The sequence below is a fragment of the Dreissena polymorpha genome, chromosome 1 (assembly GCF_020536995.1).
Source record: "Dreissena polymorpha isolate Duluth1 chromosome 1, UMN_Dpol_1.0, whole genome shotgun sequence".
Lineage (NCBI taxonomy): Eukaryota > Metazoa > Mollusca > Bivalvia > Myida > Dreissenidae > Dreissena > Dreissena polymorpha.
In genome coordinates, this window is record NC_068355.1 from 59,122,045 (window position 1) to 59,149,669 (window position 27,625).

Sequence of the window (27,625 nt, forward strand, 5' to 3'; positions counted from 1 at the left end):
TTCAATTTTAGTGGTTTTTAACCTCTTCTTTCTGCAAAACATGGACGGACTTATAATTGAATTATTTAATATCGAAGGTGTAAAATTTGGAAACTTTAAACTTAAAAGCGGTATACATTCACCAGCATACTTCGATTTACGCGTCATTGTGTCCTACCCAGAGTTAATGGTTTGTGTCAGAAATGTCATATATTTTCGCAATCGTACATGTTAACTGGTCCCATTGTGTCACACCGGTCTTACTGACAATAACGTAGTGACGTCACCATCTATGTATAGAATGAACTGGTTCCCCGTTGAATATAACCGTTCGGTCCGTCTAAAATGCGTATATGACCGAAAAGTGCGGATATGAACGAATATAGGCAATATCGATGCTTTTTCTGCAATGTTTAATTCAATGTTTAGTGAAAAATACACAATATGTGTTAAATCTGTTCATATTGTCTCAAAATAGAACACTTTAATAGGCATTATAATTTTTCCAACTCTAAATTCATGTCCGCGAACATGAAGTGCCATGAGATTGTTTTCAGGCTACACACGCCCAACAATATTACAACCACAGGTGGGTAGCGTGTGGCTATGCTATTAATTAGTGAAAACATCATTTTGAATGATAAATAATCATATTATAACGAAAAATTAACTTTTCTGAAAAAAAATATTTCACTATCAAATATATATATAACAAGGTATGCAACTCAAAATCAGCCCAAAACGGGGTGCATCGCTTTGAACAGCCATATCTTCATCAATTTTGCAGCGATTTTCACGATTTCGGTCTTATTCAACGCAGAAATGAATTTCCTTTCTGGAAATGTATATGTCTTGCAATATTTTTACAAATGCTGGGTCAACTTTTAAGAAATAACACGATACACAACACGCATGACCCAGTTGACAGTGATCATGTATTCTTTATGAATGAAATCTCCAGTTGTAAAGACACACCTCCGCATTGGACCAATGAAATCACTCGTATGTTTAAAATGTCAGTTAGTTGAAATGTATGTAAACAAAGGTTTCAAACGGCGCTGGACAGTTAGTCTTGATGCAGAATGTAACGACAAGAACGGTAATAATATTTTTTCATACGTTTTATTGAATTATGGTATCGAACTACATGAACTTTATAGGGAAGTTGCCCTTTACTCCGTGAAGATTTCAGTCTTAAAGACAGCATGATCACTGTCAACTGGGTCATGCGTGTTGTGTATCGTGTTATTTCTTAAAAGTTGACCCAGCATTTGTAAAAATATTGCAAGACATATACATTTCCAGAAAGGAAATTCATTTCTGCGTTGAATAAGACCGAAATCGTGAAAATCGCTGCAAAATTGATGAAGATATGGCTGTTCAAAGCGATGCACCCCGTTTTGGGCTGATTTTGAGTTGCATACCTTGTTATATATATATTTGATAGTGAAATATTTTTTTTCAGAAAAGTTAATTTTTCGTTATAATATGATTATTTATCATTCAAAATGATGTTTTCACTAATTAATATCATAGCCACACGCTAACCACCTGTGATTACAACGACCATAGGGACCGTTAAGTAAAAATATTCTATTATACTACATATATATATATGTATATAGTATATTAGAGTATTTTTTACCTAACGATCCCTGTGACCACGACGACACCACACATGTTTTGTTGTATTAGTTTACACAATGTTTATTTAATATACTGAATGTATTAATATTATCGATGTCGTCTTCTAAAAACTTAAGTATTTTGATTTACAATATGCTTTAGAAAATAGTTAAGTATTTTCGGACCGTTTAACGGCAGACACGAAGTAATCATGTTATTTGCCATATGGTTATATTTTTATTTGAATTTAAAATGTTGCATTACTTGAAATATACTTAATGTTTGATTGCAGTAAATAATTGTCTGTATGACAACATTTCAGGTGACATTTTTCATTCGAAAAAAAGCTAATTTTAAATGCGCCAATATGATAAAATCGACAAATGTGGTTTATCCAATAGATCTAAAGGCTCTATATTTGTAGTGCTATAATATCTTTATGCCCGGTAAAAGAATCTTATATGTAATTGTTACTATATATTATAGTTTATTGGTACGTACAAATATGCAAATTATTTTATTTATTAAAATTAATGAATAAAGGATATCGTAGTTCTTAAATGTTTCAAGAATGATTATAACCATTTTAGTTGCGCTCTTATTGAAAAGCAATGCATGTCCCGCGTACATTTTTGATTGTTCGTAAATATTATGTTTTATAAGTGAATGTAACAGATGTAATATTAAACTTAAACGTATAGGCTTGTATTTTAACTTATCGGGATATTGGATATGAACTGTTGAAATGTAAAGTGAAACTGCTTGTATGTATTGAATAATAATGTTAATAAAATGTGTGCATACTGAAGTTATATAATGCGCTTATAAAAATGTAACTATGACAGTTGACTCGCTTTGTAATTAAATTGCGTTATGCAAAGGTAAAATGTTGTTATACATATATTTAATTGTATTCATTCTTCATTTCGTATTTGGGTAATTTTATCTTTCATAACGAGGCGTTTAATCTGTTAAAAATAGGTATTTGAATAGAGAAGTTTGTAATGCGGGTCCTTTTATTTAAACTAGTTAAATATGTAGAACATGCGTACCTACAAATGTCCATTATGCTTATAATGAACATACAAAGGAAGCCTGCTTGTGGTAACAAGAAATTATGATTATGAAATATATTATGCGCATGTATACTGATTGTAGCATTTGTTGGTACAAGTCTAAGTGTTATTTAGTACATATTTATAATTTTATATTGACTATTGGATAAGTTTTGGATAAGATTTAGCGAAGGTATTTGACTTATGAATTTATATAATTATCATACAAATACCAGATTCACTGATTCAATCTCAGTATGGATTTATCTTTCGGAATTGGTGGTGGTTAGCCTCAAAGCCGGTGTTCTGACAGGTCCTTCATATTCGCGGATATGAATTGGTAGTTACTGATATTAAAATGCTAATGAAAAATGCTTTAAAATACCTCCGAACTGAACATTATACATGCACAGAATGTATTTTTAACCAGGTTTTCCGAAGGAAAAAACTGGTTATTAGATTGGCGAATGCGGGCGGGCTGGCTGGCTGGCTGGCTGGCTGGCTGGCTGGCTGGCTGGCTGGCTGGCTGGCTGGCTGGCTGGCGGGCTGGTGGGCTGGCGGGCGGGTGGAACAAGCTTGTCCGGGCCATAACTATGTCGTTCATTGTCATATTTTAAAATCATTTGGCACATTTGTTCACCATCATTGGACGGTGTGTCGCGCGAAATAATTACGTCGATATCTCCAAGGTCAAGGTCACACTTTGAGTTCAAAGGTCAAAATTGGCAATAAATGAGCTTGTCTGGGCCATAACTATGTCATTCATTGTGAGATTTTACAATTATTTGGCACATTTGTTCACCATCATGGGATGGTGTGTCGCACCAAAGAATCACGTCAATATCTCCAATGTCAAGGTCACCACAACTTAAAATAGATTTATTTTGAAACAAACTTACAAAGGGGGTTAATTTTGTTTGTTCATTTCAAAAGTTCAGTTTGAGTTGTCTCCCTTAATCAGATTTGTTTTCACAATGAAAACCTGGTTTTGTGACAATTTTGTCCCTTGTTGTTCATAGAACGATTTGCATATCAAAAAATGAAGGAAACAACATTTAAAAGCCATTATTTGTTCATATCCGCACTTTTCAGTCATATCCACGGATATGAGTCATATACGCACTTTAGTCGTACCCTAACCGTTGACTCCGTTGACTATAATATATAGGTCAGAAAACACTAAATAGTTTCCCTATATAATTCAATGTGAAAGGGACAAGTTTAGGCCAAAATAAATGCAACTTTTTGCACATAGAGACCCCCATAACTACCTTTTCTGAAAGGCCATTCTAAGCGGAATCAATTTATGCAATAAAAAAGATATGTAATGTTCAATGCAAGAAAGAACTTGACACAAATCATAATCAACTGTTTTTGCAACTTTTTTTTCTGCCGCTTCTTAGTGGAATGTAACCTTTTTCAGTGCGATGGTTTACTATAGTCTTCAAGTTTATCATATTTCAGGGATTCAGTAGTGAACACCTATTCATGCCCTACCATTATCTCCAAAAGATAACACCCGAATAAAAGATAAAAGTGTAAAACATGCCTTCATGTCAACTATGGTATTTTTTTAGAGAGTACAGCTTTAGTGTACTGTAACCTATATAGAGTATGCGATAGATAAGGGGCGGTAACTAATGTATCGTACATGCTATCCAGATGTAGGTTAGGTAACACTAAATTGTTTCGACTCGTTAAATGCAATAAACATATGGAAGATTCTACTCAACTAAATTGTTTTTTTTTAGTAGATTGTTCGTTTTATTTGTTATTTTAAATCAACACACATTACAACAAACGATATTCTGTAACAACAATGGATAATTAAAGATTACACAAAATGTTCAAAATTCTCCTTGGAATTAAACAAAAAAGTTATATACATGCATTTTAGATCTCAACATTAAGTTAATCTTCAATCCAGCAGAATAATTGAAACCTTAGTTAATATCTATAATATTTCATTACATTTTAATTATCATTTTTGAAGCTTTTATTAGCCAACAACAGCAATAATAATGCCATGTTTTTCCACAATCCTTAACAGGGACCTGGCCCATGCCCACAATGGGGAAAAAACACCTTAGATATATCCATACATGCCAGAAATTTTCAGGTCCAAATCGGGACAGTCCATTAAAAATGTCGGGACATTTGACCAAAAAGCAGGACACCTAAAACGATCAATCATGCCACCTTTACTGAAGCAGGGGTTTTTCTGCCTATTTTGGGAAAAGGAGTCTGACCAAATTGGGAATTTTTTATCGACAAAATTGGTCATTTTGGGAATTTTTGCTTCGATGAAACGGCTCATTTGGGAAAAAATTGTGAATTAATCATGCTTAAATAATTCAGTGGTTTAACAAATAAATTTGTTTTTATTTGGTTATTTTGTCTTCTTATGTAAACAGATGCAATATTGGGCATGTTCAATGTTAATTCAAGTACTGCAGTTTTGTTTTTCAGTTACAGTTACACTCTGTGATAAGAACTGAACAGTCAAAACCTTATAGCAAATATTTTTGACCAAAACAAACACTGGTTAGTCACACAAGTTATAAGACATTTCATTCTTAAAAAAAAAAAAAAAAAAAAAAAATTTTTTTTTTTTGTTTTTTTTTTTGGAAATTGGGATTTTTTTTAATAATTTCGGTTTGGGATCGGGTCCGTTTGCTTTGGGAGTGCCTCCGTTGTCCGGAGGCGCAGACAGTGCTGAAAAACCCCTGTGAAGTCAGTAATCAGCTACTTACTTACAAAACCTCATAATTTCTGGCAAATATTTATGATAAATGTGTTTAGAATTGCATGAACACAGACGTTCTCCATTTTCCGGAAGTAAACAAACATGTGCACTATGCAGATGAACCCATTTGTGACTAAGGCAACGTTCAACGGGATGTGCCAATCATCCATTAACTCTAAATTTAGATTGATGCAATATGTACAAATTATTTTCTGAAAATCAGCCAAAAATGAAAGTAAATTTATGTCTCTGGTATCGGTCAGCGCTCGATTTGTTTGATATATAATACACTGAATACAGCGTAATAATAGTATCTTTGGACTTGATTTGGGCAATGAAATACAAAAGCAATCTGCTTAATGCACTACGATGCATCTATCCCTAGCAATAAACTACCCTTTTTAAAAAAATACCCTGGTGTGAATGCCCGATAAAATCAATAATTTGCCGATATATCGCTGATAATGTGTCAAAAAAAACACTGGATCACTCGACTAGTAGATATGGTTTGTTAATAGGGGGCAATAAAGGGATAAGCGATGGTAATTAAAGCCAGACGGAGCATGAATAGGGAATTTTATTGTGAACTTAAAGAGCATATATCGTTTTGTTCGAATGTCGGGACAAATAGTGTTACATCGGGACACAGGGACAAACACCCCAAAAGCAGGACTGTCCTGCCAAGATCGGGACGTCTGGCATTGTATGGATATATCTTAGAAAGTGTTGTTAGCGATACCACATACTTTTTTGTTTTGTTTCCAAATTAGTTAAATTGTCACTAAAACATATTTTCTATTAAAAATTATTAGGATTTTAATGAATATAAGAAGTATATCACTATTCTTCAATGTTATTTTAATATACATGTATTATTTGTTTATGTTGCGTATCTTTGTGATAAATGTAACTATTACGTTTTAAAATTATTAACTTTTTATATGAATTCATATATCTTAAGTACTAGTATGTGAATTTCTATATTCCAGAAAAAGGTATCCCTTTTACTGCATGATGCTGCGTGTGGGTTACCATATCACTTTGTCTGCGGAGTACCATACACTGCTTTGCCACTTGCAACTGTACGTCATTATTCATGTTGTGGAAAGAAAATTTTAAAATAACACAAACAATTAGGATAATATTCATTGTAAATGTTAATTATACAATTGGAATGGAAATAGATGGGGAACCAATTTCACTTATTTTGAAAATTTAATCCTGATAGTATTTACAATTGAGCATTTCGATGGGACAACAAAGTATTGGTTATGCCTCATTGTTGTCTTGGATAAACTTTGCAGTCAACACAGGCTAATAAGAAACAACACTTTCGGCTGCCATTATTTTACTTTTTTTTCATGATATTTTTTGTTTACAAGGAAGTCTTTTCTCATTAAAAAATCCAGTTAAGACAGAATATTTCGTCCCCGGGTTTTTCTTAGCAGCCTGCACAGGCTAATCTTGAACAACACGTGCCCTGTTTGTCCAGAGTGCAATTGATGCTTATTGAAATTTAAAGAGAGAGTGTTCTGGAAAGTTAAAGAAATGAAGTCCTATATCAGATTGTTCAAGTGACATTGACAAAAACAAACATTAACAACTTATCACTTCCTAATTTAAATGTTACTAAGTTGTTAATAGATAGCACTAACTGTGTTAATAAAGTTGTTATTGTTTGAGCTTGTTTCAAGGTTATATCAGTGGAATGCAACAAGCCGATGTTAATTCGAAGGAGAGAGGCAAAGGACTATGGTACTAAGAAGATGATCGAGGGAAAGTTCTCCCCCGGCGATACTTGTTTAGTGGTTGAGGATGTCGTAACGAGCGGTTCAAGTGTGTGGGAAACTGTGCAGGTTTGTTGTCTGTTTAATCATATCTTGGCTGATCACTTGATGGAAAGAGTAATCAATTTGTTACAAAAAGCAGTTTGCATTTTGTTGGTGCAAAAAGAATAATCTGTAAAACTGTCACTTTTGGACCACCTAAACAATATAAAGTTTTAATATTGATTTTCGCACATATGAAACTTTTAAAGTTAATGTGCAGTTCTGGTTGATTTAGAAATATCAAATTAATTCTAACCTCTCTCCCCTACTCCCGTCTATCAAATCTTAATAAATATATATTTTAGCTGCTACAAGAATATGGCCTGAAGGTTACAGATGCAGTGGTTTTACTGGACCGAGAACAGGGTGCTGGTGAAAGACTGAAACAAAAGGGGGTGAATTTACATAGGTAAGAAAAACATGTGTACTGTTATTTCTTATTTTAAAGATTGATAAAAAGACATAAAAGGTCCAATCTTAAACTCTTTTTTTAATAAATTGAGAGAACAAAGCTGATTTTGAGAGGTCGTCAATATATAAGATATGTGGCTGTTATTTTGAAATCAGGACTTTTATATTTATTGTTTAAGAACAAAATCTTTATTATTTTTTTAATAGAATGTTTATGTTGGATGTTTGTAAAACTCCAGAAATAAAAGGTAATTGAATCCATTTCCTTAAAAAATTCTGATGAATGCTAGAACAATTCATACATTTTTATAAACAGAGCGGTGATACATTTGTAATTGCCATTGAATTATTTTAACTACCCGACTATAAGTACATTTGGTAAGCTTGAAAGCGATCACTTTGTCCCTTCGGATTGTCCTGTCAGCATGTCCAATTAGACTATGAGTGTTTTGCAAATTTTGTAAACCTATATAGAATTTTACATTACTGTCATACTAGTATCTTATGCTCATTACCTAATTCAGTCATCTTTCTAGTTTACTGTAAACCAAATGATTTCATTTTGATGTAGGTATACCATTTAAAATTTTGATTATTTGAACCACGGAGCGTATATCTAGAGTCCGTGTTTGAATATTTTAGTTAAAACATTTAGCTTTATTTCTTATTGTTAACACAAATTTGATGTTACAATCTTTGTGTTTCTTTTCTCACCATTTTGGGAATGGGGCAGAGTCCCTTTGGGTTGGAAAAAAATCGCTGCGTTTTGACCAAAATTGGGAAATAAATGTTTGTTTGTTTTTCTTGCTGAATAATTAAAAAAAAAGAGAATAAAAGTGTTTTCAATATTAAATTTAATAAAGAATAACTTGTAGAGCTGGATTGGGGACTAACTAACTGTTGATTTAAAAAGAAATTATTATAACTTTTTTTTTTAACCTTCAATTGGGAATTTTTAGATCTCATTTGGGAAAAATATATACTTGTTTCTGTTGGGAATGAGGCTGGATACTGGCCGCGATTTTGAACAACAAAAAAACCTACTAGTCAACCCTTTTTTGTTTGCCTGTTAAATACAAAGTTGCTTTTAAATGTTATAAATTTAATGAAAGTATGAAACTTTTGGCATGTGGAAATACCATTCTGCTATGGTAACGTAAAAGCATTAACAATAGATTTTAAGTTGATATGTTTGAATCAAGCATATAGAAAAATGTCCTCATAAACACTTAGAATAAAAAAATATGTTGTAAAATAAAGTAAACCAATAAAATATCAGTGTTCCTTAAAGCAATAGCAAACATTTCAACGCTAGATGTGGTCTGGTTACATAGATGTATTTAGATACAAAAGTCTAGTGTGTTTTTTTAGCTCTAATGAGCACAGTATGCTCATGGTGACCTTTTGTGATCGCCTTTTGTTGGTTGTGCCGCATCAACACTATCCTTGCTTACACTTTAGAAGCCACATTTTTTTGTCCGATTTTCATGAAATTTGGTAAGATTTGTCCCAATGATATCTTGACAGATTTTGAAAATGGTTCTGGTTGATTGAAAAACATGGCCACCAGGGGGTGGGGCGTTTTTCCTTATATGGCTACAGTAAAACCTTGTTAACACTCTAGAAGCCACATTTTTTGTCTGATCATCATGAGACTTGGTCAAAACATTTGCCCTATGATACCTTTGAAGACTTTGAAAATGGTTTTGATTGGTGAAAAACATGGCCACCAGGGCGTGAGACATTTTTCCTTATATTGCTATAGCAAAAACTTGTAAACACCTTAAAAGTCACATTTATAGTCTAATCTTCATTAAACTTGGTCAGAAACATTCATTGTAATGTTATCTTGGATACGCATGAAAATGGTTCTGGACTGTTGAAAAACCAGCCACCAAGCAGCAGGGCATTTTTCCTTTGACATTTTTTATGGCTATAGTAAAACCTTGTTAACACTTGAGAAGCCACATTTATTGTCTGATCATCATGGAAATTGGTCAGAAGATTTGTCCCAATGACCAGTTCGAAAATGGTTCCAGTTGCAAAAAAAAACCAAAGCCCCCAGGGGGTAAGGCATTTTTCGTAATATGGCTATAGCAAAACCTTGTTATCACGCTAGAAGCCACATTTATTGTCCAATCTTCATGAAACTTGGTCAGAAGATGTGTCCCAATGATATATTGGGAGAGTTCGAAAATGGATCAGGTTGGTTAAAAAACATGGCTGCTATGGGGAGGGACATTTTTTCTTATATGGCTCTCTTTAAAACTTATTGTCCAATCATGCAACTTGGTCAGAACTTTTCTTCTAATGATATCTGGGATGATTCGAAAATATTTCTGGTCTGTTGAAAACATAGCCACCAGGGGAACTTATTCTAATATGGCTATAGTAAAACCTTTTTAGCACTCTTTAAGTTACATTTATTGTTCACTCTTCATGAAACTTGGTCAGAACATTTATTCTAATGGTATCTTTAGCGGCTTAGAACAATTCAGTTCCTTTGTATTTTAGGTGGCGACTTTTGACCTTTCCGGCCTTCTTATTTTTGGTTTGAGATTTGCATCGGGCAGTGTCAAAATCAGGATGTATTTCTTCCATGCTCCCGAAGCCAATCTGGTGTTTGCTTGTAAATGTTTGAATATGTCTCCGGAAATTCACATGGAATACATTGTCACAATAAAAAATATTGGTTCTCACGTTAAATCTATGTTTCCATACCACAACTTATGTTTAAATTGTTGCTATTGCTGTCACGTTATATGAATCACAAGTCTGAATGTAAAGTTAAAGTTCTTTATTTAAGATAAACAAATAATTTTAAAACCAAAGTAAATAACACAAAACAAATATTTCCGAAGAGAAGCCAAGGGTTCCAATCTTTCTGTTTGACTGTGTATTTATAGTACCCGTTCCATACTCAATTACTTCGTCGTGACTCTCGCCTGTCAGGGCGGTTCGCTGCTCTTGGACAGGTGACATATTATCCCGACGGATTTTATGTCCCTATACGCGCGGGTTTCCAATTGAATAGACATCCCCAATTTGTTATCCACACCTAGAATACATCTCGGGAAGTCGCCTCTCCCTGACTAATGTATGTTTAATTGTTTCTATGCATTTAACAAGTCACGATACTTTTAGGTATTATGTAGAAGAGACCTAATTGTATGTAATGACATGTTAATTACTTTGTTTTCGTTTGGTATCTTAATTACTAACCGTCTTTATTTAGTTATAGTGTAGTTATTTATGATTTTGTATATTTCTTGCCTCTGTATTACAATTTGATTATAACATTATTAATCCTAATATAATTACAATTTGATTATAAAATTATTAATCATAATATAATTTTCTGTGTAACAGTCACATTGCTATAATTAAGGAACAGTTCATTTGTGAGGGTTAATTTTATTTTACAAATAATTTACGAAATATTAATAGATTTTGACTTGTAATGGGGCTTTAAGTTTCCCTCAGCTGTGAGACCTTTTTCCCATCTTTAATGATGCCACATCAAAACACTCTTAGTATAAGAAAGGTTGATTATCTTAAAGTTTGCTATTTGAACAGCAAACATGCTTCCATTAAAAAGACTTCAACATGAATTATAATATAGCTGCACCATACACTTAATGAAAGAATCAGTCTACAAAATTGATCAACCCTTGCACCCTTGTTTTACAGTGTATTAACGATGACAAAACTTGTAGACGTGCTACGGCAAAACAACAAGATAGATGAGGACATGCACCAGAAAGTGTTGCAATTCGTCAGTGACAACCAGTTTTCTGTAGAAATAGAGGAGCCCCCAATGAAAACAAGGAAGCTGGTAGATATAAATTAGCTTCAACAGTTTTACCTAGAGTTGATTTAAGCGTATGAGTGTATAACAAGTTAGATAAAATGGTTTTATAAGTTTCTGTACTGGAATGAATTTAAATCAATTTGAAAAGAATCCAACCCACTGAAAATTTAATCATTGTATCTAACAAAAAACAAAAACACCCGAACAAAACTGAATAAAATATAGGAAACATTTTTATATTTAATGTTCCTAATTAAGCGCACTTATACTTTCATTTAAGTGTATCCAAGCTTAATTTAAATGAATTGTGCCTAATATTGAATGTATCGTTTTAAACATTAACATTGCTTAGAATGTAAAACCAGATTAAAATTACTCTCTATTGCAGGATCACATCCTTGCATGTATATATAAGAAATAAATACACATGTATAAATAATGGAAATCTATCGCATTAAATTTCTTGATCTTGCTGTAAATTAATGTGACCTTTACATTCAGGTATGATAAATTGAGACAGAAGCCATGCTGGTTGCCTTTTTACACATGTTTTATGCATAGTTTTTAATAAAAAGTGATACTTTTATTAACTAACCCTGAGGAACATATATGTTGAAATTATTGTTATATATAGCTAAAGGCTTACTTGCTTGCAGGTTTTCAGCAGTTATATTGTTATTTCAGACTAAATGCTCATTTGGTGGTAGGTTTGCAGCATTGATAGTGTTACCTTAGACTAAAGGTTCATTAATTTTGTTTGCAGCATTGATAGTGTTACCTTAGACTAAAGGTTCATTTGTTTGCAGCATTGATAGTGTTACCTTAGTCTAAATGTTCATTTGTTTGCAGCATTGATAGTGTTACCTTAGACTAAAGGTTCATTTGTTTGCAGCATTGATAGTGTTACCTTAGACTAAAGGTTCATTTGTTTGCAGCATTGATAGTGTTACCTTAGACTAAAGGTTCATTTGTTTGCAGCATTGATAGTGTTACCTTAGACTAAAGGTTCATTTGATTGCAGCATTGATAGTGTTACCTTAGACTAAAGGTTCATTTGTTTGCAGCATTGATAGTGATACCTTAGACTAAAGGTTCATTTGTTTGCAGCATTGATAGTGTTACCTTAGACTAAAGGTTTATTTGTTTGCAGCATTGATAGTGTTACCTTAGACTAAAGGTTTATTTGTTTGCAGCATTTAGATTATTTGATTATACTCTTATCCTTAAGATTCATTTTGCTGCAGATTCGCAACATCTTTGCCACTTAGATACGTATTTTTACGCATTTCTAGTCCCGCAGAAATTTAAATTGTATTAAAGGCTTCTCTTACTAAATCAGAGTTTTAAAGGTTTCAGTTTCAACCCTTGTATACTGATGAGCAGCAAACAGCATAAAATCTGAACAGACTGCGGGTTACTCACAGGCTGTTCTGGCTTTATGCTGTTTGCAAAAGCCATTTTAAATTGGCTTCTTTTGGGGGGAAAGGGTTATACTCTCATCCTTAATGTTCATTTGGTTGCAGGCGTGGAGCATGTCTTTCAAGGAAAGATCTGAGCATGAACAGTGCAAGAATAGTGTTGCAAAAGAATTGTTTGCAATCATGGAAAATAAGCGCAGTAACCTAGTGCTATCTGCTGATTTAACGAATGCAGATGAAATTCTTAAGGTATGCTTTAGCAAGTCAGCTTATTTTGCTTAATTATTCCCCCCTTCGAAGAAGAGGTGGTAAATTGTTTTGCACATGTCGGTCGGTCGGTAGGTCGATCAGGCTGCTGGTCGGTCCACCAGATAGTTTCGGGATGATAACTCAAGAACGCTTAGGCCTAGGATTATGAAACTTCATAGGTACATTGATCATAACTGGCAGATGACCCCTTTTGATTTTCAGGTCACTAGATCAAAGGTCAAGGTCACAGTGACTAGAAATAGTAAAATTGTTTCCGGATGATAACTCAAGAATGCTTACGCCTAGGATCATGAAACTTCATAGGTACATTGATCATGACCGGCAGATGACCCCTATTAATTTTCAGGTCACTAGGTCAAAGGTCCAGGTCACAGTGACTCTAAATAGTAAAATGGTTTCCGGATGATAACTCAAGAATGCATACGCCTAGGATTATGAAACATCATAGGTACATTGATCATGACTGGCAGATGACCCCTATTGATTTTCAGGTCACTAGGTCAAAGGTCAAGGTCACAGTGACTCAAAATAGTAAAATGGTTTCCGGAAGATAACTCAAGAATGCTTATACCTAGGATCATGAAGCTTCATAGGTACATTGATCATGACTGGCAGATGACCCCTATTGAATTTGAGGTCACAAGGTTAAAGGTCAAGGTCACAGTGACTTGAAACAGTAAAATGGTTTCCGGATGATAACTCAAGAATGCTTACGCCTAGGATCATGAAACTTCATAGGAACATTGATCATGACTGGCAGAAAACCCCTATTGATTTTCAGGTTACTAGGTCAAAGGTCAAGGTCACAGTGACTCAAAACAGTAAAATGGTTTCCGAATGTTAACTCAAGAATGCTTACGCCTAGGATCATGAAACTTCATAGGTACATTGATCATGACTGGCAGATGACCCCTATTGATTTTCAGGTCACTAGGTCAAAGGTCAAGGTCACAGTGACTCGAAACAGTAAAATGGTTTCCAGAAGATAACTCAAGAATACTTAGGCCTAGGATCATGAAACTTCATAGGCACATTTATCATGACTGGCAGATGACCCCTATTGATTTTCAGGTCACTAGGTCAAAGGTCATGGTCATAGTGACAAAAAACGTATTCACACAATGGCTGCCACTGCAACTGACAGCCCATATGGGGGGAATGCATGTTTTACAAACAGCCCTTGTTAATCAAATTATGTATATACATAGGCAAAATTCCCCTCAATTTGTTTGCAAATCAGAATATGTTTAAAGCCTTTTTATGCCCCCTTTCGAAGAAAAGGGGGTATATAGTTTTCACACTGTCAGTCTGTCACACTTTTCGTGTCCGCTCTCTAATTTAAATTGTTTTTGTTCCGATCTTTACGAAACTTGGTCAGGAGTTGTATCTAGACAATATCTAGGTCAAGTTCTAATATGGGTCATGCCGGGTCAAAAACTAGGTCACGGGGTCGAAAAAACAAATCCAAGGGAAGTAATAAGCTTTAAATGGACATCAAAGCGGAGCAGTAGGCGGCATTGTGTTTATGTGACAAACACATGGTGGTAAAAGGTCAAGGTCATCCTTCATGGTCTAAGGTCAAAAATACAAATCCAAGGGAAGTAATAAGCTTTAAAGGGAGATAATTATTCAATATTGAACATAGCATCTTGATATTTGGCATGCATGTGTATCGCATGGAGCTGCACATTTTGAGTGGTGAATCTACAGTCACGGTAGTGGCTTTTACTTACTTGCTTCTAAAAATAGAGATTTGTTAGATACAATTATTTTCAAGTGAAGTAATTTATATAATTATAAATTTCAGATTATATATTTCCTTACCAAGAATTTAAGTTCTTTTCACTGTTACTGTACAGATTTTTAATTTTGATTATTTATAACTCAAATGATTGATTTGTCAAATGTTTTTTTTTTGTTAATGAAATAATAATCATTTCTTTCCTGTACTAATTTGTGATAAACCACAGGCATTGATTGTCAGTGATGTCTGACTTGGTCATTTTTGACTGTCTACAGCCATCCCCCCCCCCCCCCCCCCCCAGTTGGATTGTTGGACAAAATCCAAGGGAAGTAATACAAGCGTTAAAGGGAGATGATTTCTATACCTGCTAAATGATGAATAGAAATATAATTTCAAAGCGGCGCAGTAGGGGGCATTGTATTTCGGACGAACACATATCTTGTTTTCATTTAAAGTTGTAGTAACTGCTTTCGGTGTGTGTTATATTGGTATATGTATTATAAATAAGTAAGGTAATTATAAAGAAATCACCTGATTTTCATTGGTTATTATCATAATACTTTTTCCTCAAAAGGTGTGCTCATCAATAAATTCTTGTGTCTTTTCAACAGCTTGTTGACAGCATTGGGCCAAGTATCTGCATGGTTAAGACACATGTCGATATCATAGAAGATTTTAGTCGAGACTTTGTAAACAAACTTGTAAAAATGGCCCAGAAGCACAACTTTCTTATCTTTGAAGACAGGTAAACTTGTTGCTAGCTTTTACTTTCATCAGGTTAGTCTATGAATCAAAAGCATAAATCTGTAATGTGTTCTGTAATACTAGGGTATCTTAATGGCTTATGCAATTGAACAATTAGTTTTTTAGTTTGCAAATTTCTGTGAAAGTTGTCAACACTATTGTTATAACATGGTAGTTTCAAGTTAATAGTTCTTCATCTGATTTCATTTGTATCAACTCAAATCTTACCACATTCTGAGATTAATGAAGAATGTTTATGAAAGTTTTCCTCTTGTTCCTCTTCATTACCTCTTGCCAATTTTAATTCTTTCTCTAAACCTCTGTATCTTTTTATCTTCAAACACCAGAGAAGCAGTATAAAAGAGCCACAAACTCACAAAATGTCTACTATTCAGTTGAACACTGGTGTGTAAACAGCAGGAAACAAAAATGATTATTTTCAAAATATTTAAGTTTGTATTTAATATTTTCCAATGAAATTTGGCATACATATACTTTAGTATACAAACAATATGTATGTGTAAGCTGGTGGTTGTAAGTTATATAGTTATTGACTTACAGAAAAAAATTGTTTGTTGTCTGCTTGAAATTCAAAATTCCCTGTAAATGCTAATCACCGCCCACTTGAAAGGTTATGAACTTCTCTCAACTAGTAGCTAGCGAATGACTCAAATCAAGTTTGCATGTAAATATAGATTCAACAGTATACCAAATGCTGTCTGCTCAAGCACGTGTTTCTATTTATAAACACTCTTATGTTATCAGCAAATCACTGGCAGATAAACCCAGTCCACTAGTTAATGTAGGTTAACATTTTACCACCGCAAAATCAAGAAAGTGAGATCCGGCTTTTGATCCTTTCTTTACTCAACCTCTTCTTTACCTCAAAGGTTTGTACGTCAGAATTTGAAATCCTTGTTAATGGATTGGTATCAGGGTTTTTTCAGCACTTTCTGCGCCTCCGGAAAACGGAGGCACTCGCAAAGCAAACGGACCTAATCCCAAACCGAAATTATAAAAAATACTTCCCAATTTCCAAAAAAAATTAATTTTTTTTTGTTTTTTTTTTAAAGAAAGAAGTGTCTTAAAACTTGTGTGACTAATCAGTGTTTGTTTTTGGTCAAAAATATCTGCTATATGGTTTTGACTGTACAGTTCTTATCTCAGATTGAAGCTGTAACTGAAAAAGAAAACTGCAGTACTTGAATAAACGTTGAACATGCCCAATATTGCATCTGTTTATATAAAGAAGACAAAATAACAAATAAAAACACATTTATTTGTTAATCCACTGAATTATTTAAGCATGATAAATTCACAATTTTTTCCCAAAATGAGCCGTTTCATTGAAGCAAAAATTCCCAAAATGGCCAATTTTGTCGATAAAAATTCCCAGTTTGGTCAGACTCCTTTTCCCAAAATAGGCAGTAAAACCCCTGGGTATAAGAAACTTTATGGCATTCAAGCTTTCAGGCGACGTCATTCAGGTTGTTTCTGGTCAATAACTTAAGTTTGCATTTAAAAAAAAACTTGCTGAAACTGTGGGTATTACAAGTTTACTTTAAGAACTAGCTGAGGATTGTATTTTGGGTATTTTTTATCAAACCATCATGGGTAAGCTCTTTTTAACTAGGTAATTAAATGAAGGTCAAACTTAGTGGTCAAATGTCAAATAGGGCTGTACAACTGCTAAAAAAAAACTGTCTTGCCCATAGCTTTGTGACGTATGTATGGATTTTTAAGTAACATGGCTCAAATAAAAGCCATCATAACAAAGTGTGTTGCATTTAACACCTGTCCCCCATCTACAGGGGTCAAGGTCACACTAAGAGGTCAAAAGTCATATTTCACCATTAAACAGCCAGGTTTTTACATAAGTGGAATTTTGAGACGTGTGGAATGAGGAGACCTGGACAAGTGTCTTCTTTTTAATTATTACTCACTTTTCTTTAATAATTTTACCTATTCTCTTATTTACCTTTTCTTAACTTCTATCTCTTTACCTTCAACTCTTCTTCATATCTTGTTTTTCTCTATCTCCTTATTTTCTCTATTATTAAGTTTTGACCTCTAATTGTTCTTTACCTGGTTAATTTTCTTCATCTTTACCATTTAGCGCTACAATGGGCACTTTTAATTGCAGGAAGTTTGCTGACATAGGCAGCACAGTTCAGCACCAGTTTTCAGGCGGGGTATTCAAGATTGCTGATTGGGCACATGTTATCAACGCTCACAGTGTTCCGGGCCCAGGAGTCATTCAGGGGCTGAAAAAGGTCAGAGGCTTTTTCTGGAAAATATCCTGAGCATTTTGATCTTTTACGATCAACAGTTATGGCATTGCATGATTATATTTCATGAGACATAATGCAACATAAAAAACATGTAATAAAAGTGATCTGGGTTGTTCCCCTGTTATACACTTTTGGGTATTGAATAGTGTAGCAGGGTTTGGTATAAGAAGAACTTATACTGCCTTTCTTTATGAGATAGCTTTTATTGCGACATAGTAGTGTCTGCCTGCTTTGGAACCGGGAGGTCCAGCTTTTATTGCGACATAGTAGTGTCTGCCTGCTTTGGAACCGGGAGGTCCAGCTTTTATTGCGACATAGTAGTGTCTGCCTGCTTTGGAACCGGGAGGTCCAGCTTTTATTGCGACATAGTAGTGTCTGCCTGCTTTGGAACCGGGAGGTCCAGCTATTATTGCGACATAGTAGTGTCTGCCTGCTTTGGAACCAGGAGGTCCAGCTTTTATTGCGACATAGTAGTGTCTGCCTGCTTTGGAACCAGGAGGTCCAGCTTTTATTGCGACATAGTAGTGTCTGCCTGCTTTGGAACCGGGAAATCCAGCTTTTATTGCGACATAGTAGTGTCTGCCTGCTTTGGAACCGGGAGGTCCAGCTTTTATTGCGACATAGTAGTGTCTGCCTGCTTTGGAACCGGGAGGTCCAGCTTTTATTGCGACATAGTAGTGTCTGCCTGCTTTGGAACCGGGAGGTCCAGCTTTTATTGCGACATAGTAGTGTCTGCCTGCTTTGGAACCGGGAGGTCCAGCTATTATTGCGACATAGTAGTGTCTGCCTGCTTTGGAACCGGGAGGTCCAGCTTTTATTGCGACATAGTAGTGTCTGCCTGCTTTGGAACCGGGAGGTCCCATGTTCAATCCTATTGTGTTATGGGATTTTTTTCTGGCTGGGTTACATAAGCTATTTGCAGATGTATAGGTATAATAAATTTAACAGTCCACTTAAAAGTGTTGCAAACAACTGTCTGTATAATTAAAGTTCTTAGATGCAACATCATAGAAATTTTCTTTGTTAGAACAAAAATATCTTCCCCTCAAACAGACTGAGATTTCAAGAAATTTTAGAAAGTTTTAAATTATGAAATTTTTAGTATTTAGTTAGGTTGCTGATCTGTAACAAATTTTGAGTTGTTTTCATCCCATGGGTTTTCTAGAAAATCGGGATTTCTGTCCTATTTATAGGTCCATCTCTTTATGCAACATATTATGAAAACACCCTGGGCGGAGAAATGGGTGGGCGGCACATTTATTGCTTTATTTCTCTTAGTAGGACACTTTAGAGAATTTTACCATGTTTTCGTGAAGTTGAGGCCAAGTTGGATACCCAGCCAAATCACACCAGGCTGTTTTAAAGTTTTTTCCCTTTATTTATATAAAAAATGTTTATTTTGTCCTTTCTGCTCTCTAACTCTTGCGGTTTTCTTTGGATCTTCACCAAACTTTTGTTTGTTGACATAAAATAAAAGAGGTGTTTGATTACCAGCTAATTGCCCTTTGTTTTAAAAAAAATCATTCATCTTAAGTACACATTGAATGATGTTTTGCAAAGGCAAATCTGACACAAATAAGCATTTTAAATGTATTGACACTTGATCTAATTTTGTTAAATTAATTTCTATCTAACAAAGCATTTCTATGTGACATGAATAGTCTTGAGTCTTATTTTGTGTTTGAAATCTGTCTTGCAATATGTGTCTCTGACTGACCAAAACTCGATGCAAATAAATGTTCTGTTTATAGGGTAACAAGCAGAGTGCCTGCTTGCTGATAGCAGAGATGAGCAGCGCTGGAAACCTGGCCAAGGGAGACTATGTTAAGGGTAAAAGTGCTTGGCCCATAATCACAGGGTTAAATCGTATTGTGTAAACCTATGATGAATGTTGACAATTTTATGAGTTGTATCATGCTCACCTGAGCATGTATTGCTCATGAGTTGCTTTTTGGATATCTATTGTCCATTAACTTGATCTTTAGTAGCATATATTGCATTCAGATGTATACAAATTAAACATTGTTATCCGAAATTACACACTATTTTAATTTAATTTTACAACACTTTTAAAAAATTAACTAATTTCTTTGTAACTTTTTTCAGTTTTCTATGGTTGTAAAAGTTTATCACTTTTAAAATAACACCTAATTTGAAGATTTCTTAATCCACCTAAACAAGATTGGGTCTCTTCATGTTAAAATTCGTCATAAATGAGGGCAGACAGAGTGTTAAGTTCAAAATTCAAATCCAGAAACAGATAATAGGTTTTATCATTCAATATTTTAGCCTCAGTTTGAAATAAAAGGAAAACACATTTATGTATTTAATACCAAGTGCTCGCGGTAACATGGTTCTAAGCCTCGCATTATAAACTTGATCTTTATCCCAAACTCACATTCTCTCTGTAATCTAAAACCTTGTTCAAACATTTAACAAGATCAATTTACATTTTATCCCATGATACTTTTTGTCCCCTACCTGTTTCACCGGAGAGGACTTATGGTTTGCGCTCTGTGTGTCTGTCTGTGAATCTGTATGTCACACTTTTCTGGATCCTGCACTAACTTTTAAAGTTCTTCATTTTTGTTCATGAAACTTGAAACATGGATAGATGGCAATATGGACATTATACACGTCATTTAATTTTGTTCCTACATCAAAAATTCTGGTTGCTTTGGCAACAAAAAACATTTTTTTTTAATTCTGACAATGGTGGAGACGGTAGGTGACATATATTGCTTAGCAATAGTCTTGTTTATTTTTTTTTCAAATCAAATTGTGTGCATCTTCAACTTAAAATTTATTACTATTATAGAGAACTTATTTTTCATCCAATTTTAATTAAACTTTGTCATAGTGTTTGTCTGGACATTTTTTTAGGCCGTATTTGTCTAAAAACTATGTCAAATTTTAGTAGAAAAATATTGTTTCCACTTTAAAGGCCAAATGATTTTGCCATTAAACTGCTTGAAAATTCCTTTCTCTGCCAAAACTTTGCCATGAAATAATGGATTTTGAGAAAAAATTTGCTCTAACGCATTTCATCATAATATGACAAGTTTCATACAAAACTAGTCTGCCCATCTTAAATGTCAACGTTAAACTTATGAGTATGAAGACCAAATTTGAACAGCTAGTTCAGACTCTTACTTTGCTATAAGTCATGTATAAAAGTATATAAAAGTAGTGGCTTAGACAGAATAGGACCTAATATCCTAAAACTTTGCAAAGATTATATTGTACAACCTCTAACAACATTAATAAATACTTCAATTTCAACTGGAATCTTTCCAGACTTACTTAAATTAGCAAGTGTCGTACCTCTCCATAAAGGAGGAGATGAACATGATCCTAATAATTTTAGACCTGTCTCCTTATTACCTACAATTTCTAAAATAATTGAAAGACATGTAGCCATTCAATTAAATAAATATTTAAAAGAAACATGTATACTTAATGAACACCAATCAGGTTTTAGACAAAACCACTCATGCCAAACTGCTTTAATCAGACTCGTTGATTCATGGTTAAATTGTGTGGACGATGGTTATTTGATAGGAACTGTTTTTGTGGACTTCAAAAAAGCATTTGACTTAGTAGACCACACCATTCTTTTGCATAAGTTGAAACTATATCATTTTTCTGATTCGTCTTTAAAGTTTTTAAAATCATACCTACAGAACCGTTCGCAACTAATAATTTGTAAATACCGGTAACTCAAACATAGAACATGCAGCAACCCAAAAACTTCTAGGTATCCATATTGACAAACATTTATATTGGAAGTCCCATGCTGATAAAACTTGTTCAAAACTTGTTTTGAAATTATCACTGTTCATGCGTATTCAATATTTTCTAACACCTGAGATGAAAATTATGTTCTATAATGCGTACGTAACACCAATTATTGAATATGGATTCGTCACATGGCAACATGCAAATACTAGAGACATGAACAGAATATCAAAACTGCAAAAAAGGTTTTTAAGAGTAATAGTACGTAATGAATTAAATATAAATGATTATGATTTTTCACAAAAAATTCAATGGCTTTCTTTTAAAAACAGATGTAAATATATATACTTGCTAAATATAATTATTTACAAATCTCTTCATAATTTAACGCCCATATATATCGACGACCTGATAAAACTAGTTTAAAAAAAAATTACAATTTAAGATTGATATCAAACAATGATTTGACGCATAAAACACCTCACTCAAACCTTTTAACAAAGTCGATTAGTTACTCTGGTATGGAAATATGGAACCACAGATCGGTAAGTAATCGACAATCTCTCACTCTCACCACTTTCAAACATAGGCTTAAAAAATATTTCCTTATTGAGGCGCAAAATGAGTTACGCGTAGTTACATTTTTATGATCCCCCAAAATTTATTTTGGGGGGAGTATATAGTCGCCGCTTCGTCTGTCCGTCCGTGTGTCCGTCCGTGCACAATTTTTGTCCGGGCTATTTCTCAGCAACTACTGACCGGAATTCAATGAAACTGTATGGGAAGCTTCACTACCAAGAGGAGATGTGCATATTATCAGCAGGTTCTGGTCGGATGATTTTTCACAGAGTTATGGCCCTTTGAAATTTTCTATAAAAAAATTGTTGTCCCCCCAAACTACTGTGCCCTCAAGACGTTCCTTTTATCTGAATATATAGTGCAATATTTTGACCAAAAAAACTTTGGGTAGCATCTTTCTTGTTTTTTTCTACTATTCAAAAGTCAAATACTCTGTGTAAGTCGTAATGATTACTGCAGATTTAATATCTGCAAACTAATACATACATATTGCTTTTTAAAACTATTTATTTCGCAAGGAGGTGCAGGCTATTCTTCATAACAGTTGTGTGATTTCATATCCTATTGTGAACACGGGTCATGAATGTTGTTTTCTGTAATTAGAATATTTGTGTATATCAGCCACTTTCTGTCAATTGTAAACTATTTCAAGAATAATGTATTACACGTTTCTAAACTCTGACTTTGTACAATTATGTACGCGGCTGTTCTTGTTAACTTCTTGATATTGTTATTGGTGGTGTTAATTAAGATATGTATTTTATATATGTGTGTATAGGTGTGAGTGTGTGTGTGTGCCCGCCGTGTTTGTGCCTGTGTGAGAGTGTGTGCATATGGGAAAATGTAATCAACAAGAAACGAATATTCTTAAATACTTTCTGTAAATAAATAATTGTTCCTCGAGACCATTTCAATATTGAAACAGAAATTAATAATATAAGAGAAGTCATGCAATAGAGTTGCTTTTTATGACACTTCTATAACACTGTTACAGTACTCTTATGTCCGTCAAAGTCTACATGTTTCGCATGATAATGCAGAAATGCATTATACATACCATAGTTGTTTGAAGGCCTCATTGAAAATAAGATTGCCATTGTTAAATTGTTTGCATGACTTTGTATCAATGTGTTGTCTTAATGAGTTACCTTCAGAAAATAGAGAGATTATTGTCCCCTACCGGTGAAACCTGGAGGGGAATTATGGTTTGCGCTCCATGTGTCAGTATGTCAGTCTGTCTGTCTGTCAGTCTGTCTGTCAGTCAGTCTGTCAGTCTGTCACACTTTTCTGGATCCTGCGATAACTTAAATTTCTTTATATTTTTTCATGAACTTGAAACATGGACAGATGGCAATATGGAGATTATGCATGTCAATTCATATTGTTCCTACGTCAAAAATTGTGGTTGCTGTGGCAACAAATGTAAAAAAAAAAAAATTACTGACAATGGTGGAGTTTCACCGGTAGGGGACTATATTGATTGGCAATCTCTTGTTATTATTATTATTAAAAGACACCCTTTTGTGTATTACAAATGTCTTTCGTACTCAAGTTCAAAGTCAAACTTAGTGGTCAAAAGCCACATTTTTGGCTTTAAAACAGCTTTCAAAGCCCAGGTACCATCTATAACATTTTCATATATTGATAGATTTTAAAATAAACCTAATTCATCATAAGACTATGTGTCGCTTGTAATAGACATTCCCCTACCTCGAAGGTTAGGGTCATATTTCAGAGATCATGCTATTTTAAGATGACATACCACTAATGACAACCATGAGGACACAGCATTTTGTCTATTAAACCTGTCTTTCAACTCAGAGGTCAGGATCACACTGAACGGTTAAGGGTCAAAAGAGGCTTTAAAACAGCTAAGCTAGGCTTTAGCTTTTTTTATTCATCATTCAATTTTAAGACAGCTTACCACAAATGGTTACCATGGAAGACTGAGCATGACAAAATTTGCATTAAACACGGTGAACTCTACAAAGGCGGAGTTTTTAGACCAAAGTGGAATGTTGGGATAGCCTTGCCTAATGGTCACATGTCTTGTTGAATAATGTTGATCTAATGTTTTCTTACTTAGTTTGTACTATATACCAGGTCAAGTATCAACAACTGGTGTCAGATAACTCATGCTAGCGCTTAAAACAATCATGGCCCTCTTGTTTTCTTTCTCCATCAGTATCAGTAATAATATGATGTCAAAAGTTTGTATTTATTGCTGGATTCTTCTTTCCAGAGACGTTGAAGATTGCCCAAGATCACCCAGATTTTGTGATTGGGTTCATCAGCCAGTCCAATGTGTGTGAAGACGACCCACAGCTTATCTGCATGACGCCTGGTAAGTTTAGGATACAACGCTAAACAGAATTCTTGCTTGCCTTTATCTTCCAGGGAGATTTCTTGATTTTAACCCATTAGGGAGGCAGCGTTTTCACTGTATTGGTCGCTTTGTCCGCAATGTTTCGGGAGCTTCATGATATTTCTCAAGCCTTTAAATTGAAATTACGAATAGGTCATCATCATGAAGTGTACATGCGCAAGACTATTTTCGTTCACTGTGATTTATAGATTTCTTAGTTACCATGCCCTTTAATATATTGTTTACAGCCTTGAGTGGAGTTCAGTCAGGTGAGTGACAAAGCTATGGTCCAAAATAGGAAGATAACAAATATTTTGTTATAATGTATGTTGGTTTCAAGTAGAAAATCCCCAGCTTTTTATTGCAGAAGTCACTTGAAGTGTTTTTGTGGTACAGTATGGAATAGCTTAATTATTTCACTCCAAATGTAGGGGAGGTTAAGTATTTATACCCTCATCGTGTGACACCAGACTTGGTTAAGGCATAGCAGAAAACCTCTTCCTTAAATGACTCCACAGTTAGTAGAGTAGGTCCTCATCAGCAGAAAATCCCCTTCTTAAATAACTTCAGAGTTAGTAGAGGCTTAGTAGGAAATCCCCTCATGGTATAGCTTCAGAGTTTAGAGTTTTAGTAGGATATTTCCCTCAAAGTGTAGCTTCAGAGTTAGTAGAGGCTTAGTAGGAAATCCCCTCATTGTATAGCTCCAGAATAAGTAGAGGTTTAGTAGGAAATCCCCTCATTGTATAGCTCCAGAATAAGTAGAGGTTTAGTGGGAAATCCTCTCATTGTATAGCTCCAGAATAAGTAGAGGTTTAGTAGGAAATCCTCCCATGGTATAGCTTCAGAGTTAGTAGAGGCTTAGTAGGAAATCCCCTCATGGTATAGCTTCAGAGTTTAGAGTTTTAGTAGGATATTTCCCTCAAAGTGTAGCTTCAGAGTTAGTAGAGGCTTAGTAGGAAATCCCCTCATGGTATAGCTTCAGAGTTAGTAGAGGCTTAGTAGGAAATCCCCTCATTGTATAGCTCCAGAATAAGTAGAGGTTTAGTAGGAAATCCCCTCATGGTATAGCTTCAGAGTTAGTAGAGGCTTAGTAGGAAATCCCCTCATTTTATAGCTCCAGAATAAGTAGAGGTTTAGTAGGAAATCCCCTCATGGTATAGCTTCAGAGTTAGTAGAGGCTTAGTAGGAAATCCCCTCATGGTATAGCTTCAGAGTTTAGAGTTTTAGTAGGATATTTCCCTCAAAGTGTAGCTTCAGAGTTAGTAGAGGCTTAGTAGGAAATCCCCTCGTGGTATAGTTTCAGAGTTAGTAGAGGCTTAGTAGGAAATCCCCTCATGGTATAGCTCAAGAGTAAGTAGAGGTTTAGTAGGAAATCCCCTCATGGTATAGCTTCAGAGTTAGTAGAGGTTTAGTAGGAAATCCCCTCATGGTATAGCTTCAGAGTTTAGAGTTTTAGTAGGATATTTCCCTCAAAGTGTAGCTTCAGAGTTAGTAGAGTAACAGTCGAAACTCCCTTCCCTGTATGACTTGAGTTAGAAGATCATCATCATAAACATCATGAAATGCCCTCCTTAAATGACACCAAGTTTACAAGACGTACAGTAGAAAATCCCTCCTTTGTATGACTTTTCAGATAGTAGAGGTCTGGTTGGAAGAGGTGGCTTATTAATAACACTTTCCATGTATGACTTCAGCCTTAGTATAGGTCGAGAAGGAAATCCCCTACCTCCAATGAAACCAATGTTAGTACAGGTCTAGAACACAATCCCATTAATTGTATGCTTCCTGAGTCAGTTGAGGTCCAGTAGAACATCATATTTATTTTCTGAATCTATAGTTAGTATAGATCTTACAGAAATTCACCACATTGATTTAAGATTTTCTTAAGAAATGTTTACCATCTTGTACAAATCCAGAGCTAAGAAGGCTAATAAGGGACCACTTTTCCCGCCTAAACTTGATTATTGCTTAGAAGACACTTTCCGTAAACAAAAAATACCACAAAAGCGGAAAGTTTCGTCCCTGATTAGCCTGTGCAGACTAATTCTAATTCACTTCACCTTAATATGTCTGTTAACCTTTATAGTTTTTTGTAGATAGCTTAAGGAGTTTTGCTACAGACAACCGAAAGGGGCCGACACTTTTGCCTCCAACAGGAGTAACCCTTATATGTAATCTAGTAAGGCGAAAAGATGTTGATAATATTTTGTTAATATATAAATTTGTAGGTGTCAAGTTGGAGAAAGGGGGTGACTCACTTGGCCAGCAGTATGTTACACCATATGAGGCTGTGTATGCAAACCACACAGATCTGATCATTGTTGGTCGGGGCATCATCGAGGCGTCTGATCCTGTGGTCATGGCTGAGGAATACAGGGAGGCAGCCTTCCAGGCGTATGAGCACAGGATTGCACTTACCTTGTGAAAACCTTCTAGGTTGATCAACTCAAGGACGTAATTGCATTGCCATCACCTTCTTGGAGTATGAGTGTAAGGTTGCTGTGGCATGAGTCTGGAATATTATGTTGTGTTAACCCTTTGCATGCTGGGATATTTGTCATCTGCTAAAATGTCGTCTGCTGAATTTCTAAAATTAGCATTTTCTTTGATTTTGTTTCAAAGAATACTATAAGAATAGCAAACAGTTTGGATCCTGATGAGACGCCACATTTTGTGGTGTCTCATCTGGATCCAAACAGTTTGCAAAGGCCTTCAAAATTCGGTTCCAGCGCTGAAAGGGTTAAAAGTTTAAGAGTGTAAGGTTTATGATGTTGCAATTGTTTAGTAGATCTGTTCATTAGTTTAAATTAATATTTGTAAGATAATTAGATTCTTGTCAATGTCTTAAGATCACCAAAGTGTTCATCTTTGTGTTTCAATTGGTGCAGATTTGAGTCTTTTTTTTACTATTGATACCATTTTTGAACATGTTATTGTATTCAGTAAAATGTATCAGTGTAATACAAAAGAAGCTGATTACCTCTTTGTATGTTTTGTCTCAGTAAAATGAACATTGTTA

The 27,625-nt window shown here is 34.7% G+C and overlaps 1 protein-coding gene and 1 long non-coding RNA gene across 3 annotated transcripts; both read left to right on the plus strand.

Annotated features, from left to right (window-relative positions):
* LOC127882284 (uridine 5'-monophosphate synthase-like) lies at positions 1-27,625 on the plus strand. 2 transcript variants are annotated; one of them, XM_052430844.1, is made up of 11 exons: positions 1-169; positions 6,396-6,488; positions 7,101-7,262; positions 7,541-7,644; positions 11,337-11,481; positions 12,981-13,124; positions 15,501-15,634; positions 17,777-17,906; positions 19,676-19,754; positions 24,484-24,585; positions 26,835-27,625. In XM_052430844.1, exons 1-11 carry the CDS (start codon positions 41-43, stop codon positions 27,029-27,031), a joined length of 1,419 nt encoding a protein of 472 aa, XP_052286804.1. In that variant the 5' UTR covers positions 1-40; the 3' UTR covers positions 27,032-27,625. The 2 variants fall into 2 exon arrangements, with proteins under 2 accessions (XP_052286804.1, XP_052286812.1); XM_052430852.1 differs by lacking the exon at positions 1-169 and adding an exon at positions 947-1,078.
* Positions 17,931-19,346, plus strand: LOC127882318 (uncharacterized). The gene is made up of 3 exons (XR_008050486.1): positions 17,931-18,321; positions 18,526-18,678; positions 18,730-19,346. It is a non-coding gene; the product is annotated as an uncharacterized LOC127882318 (long non-coding RNA).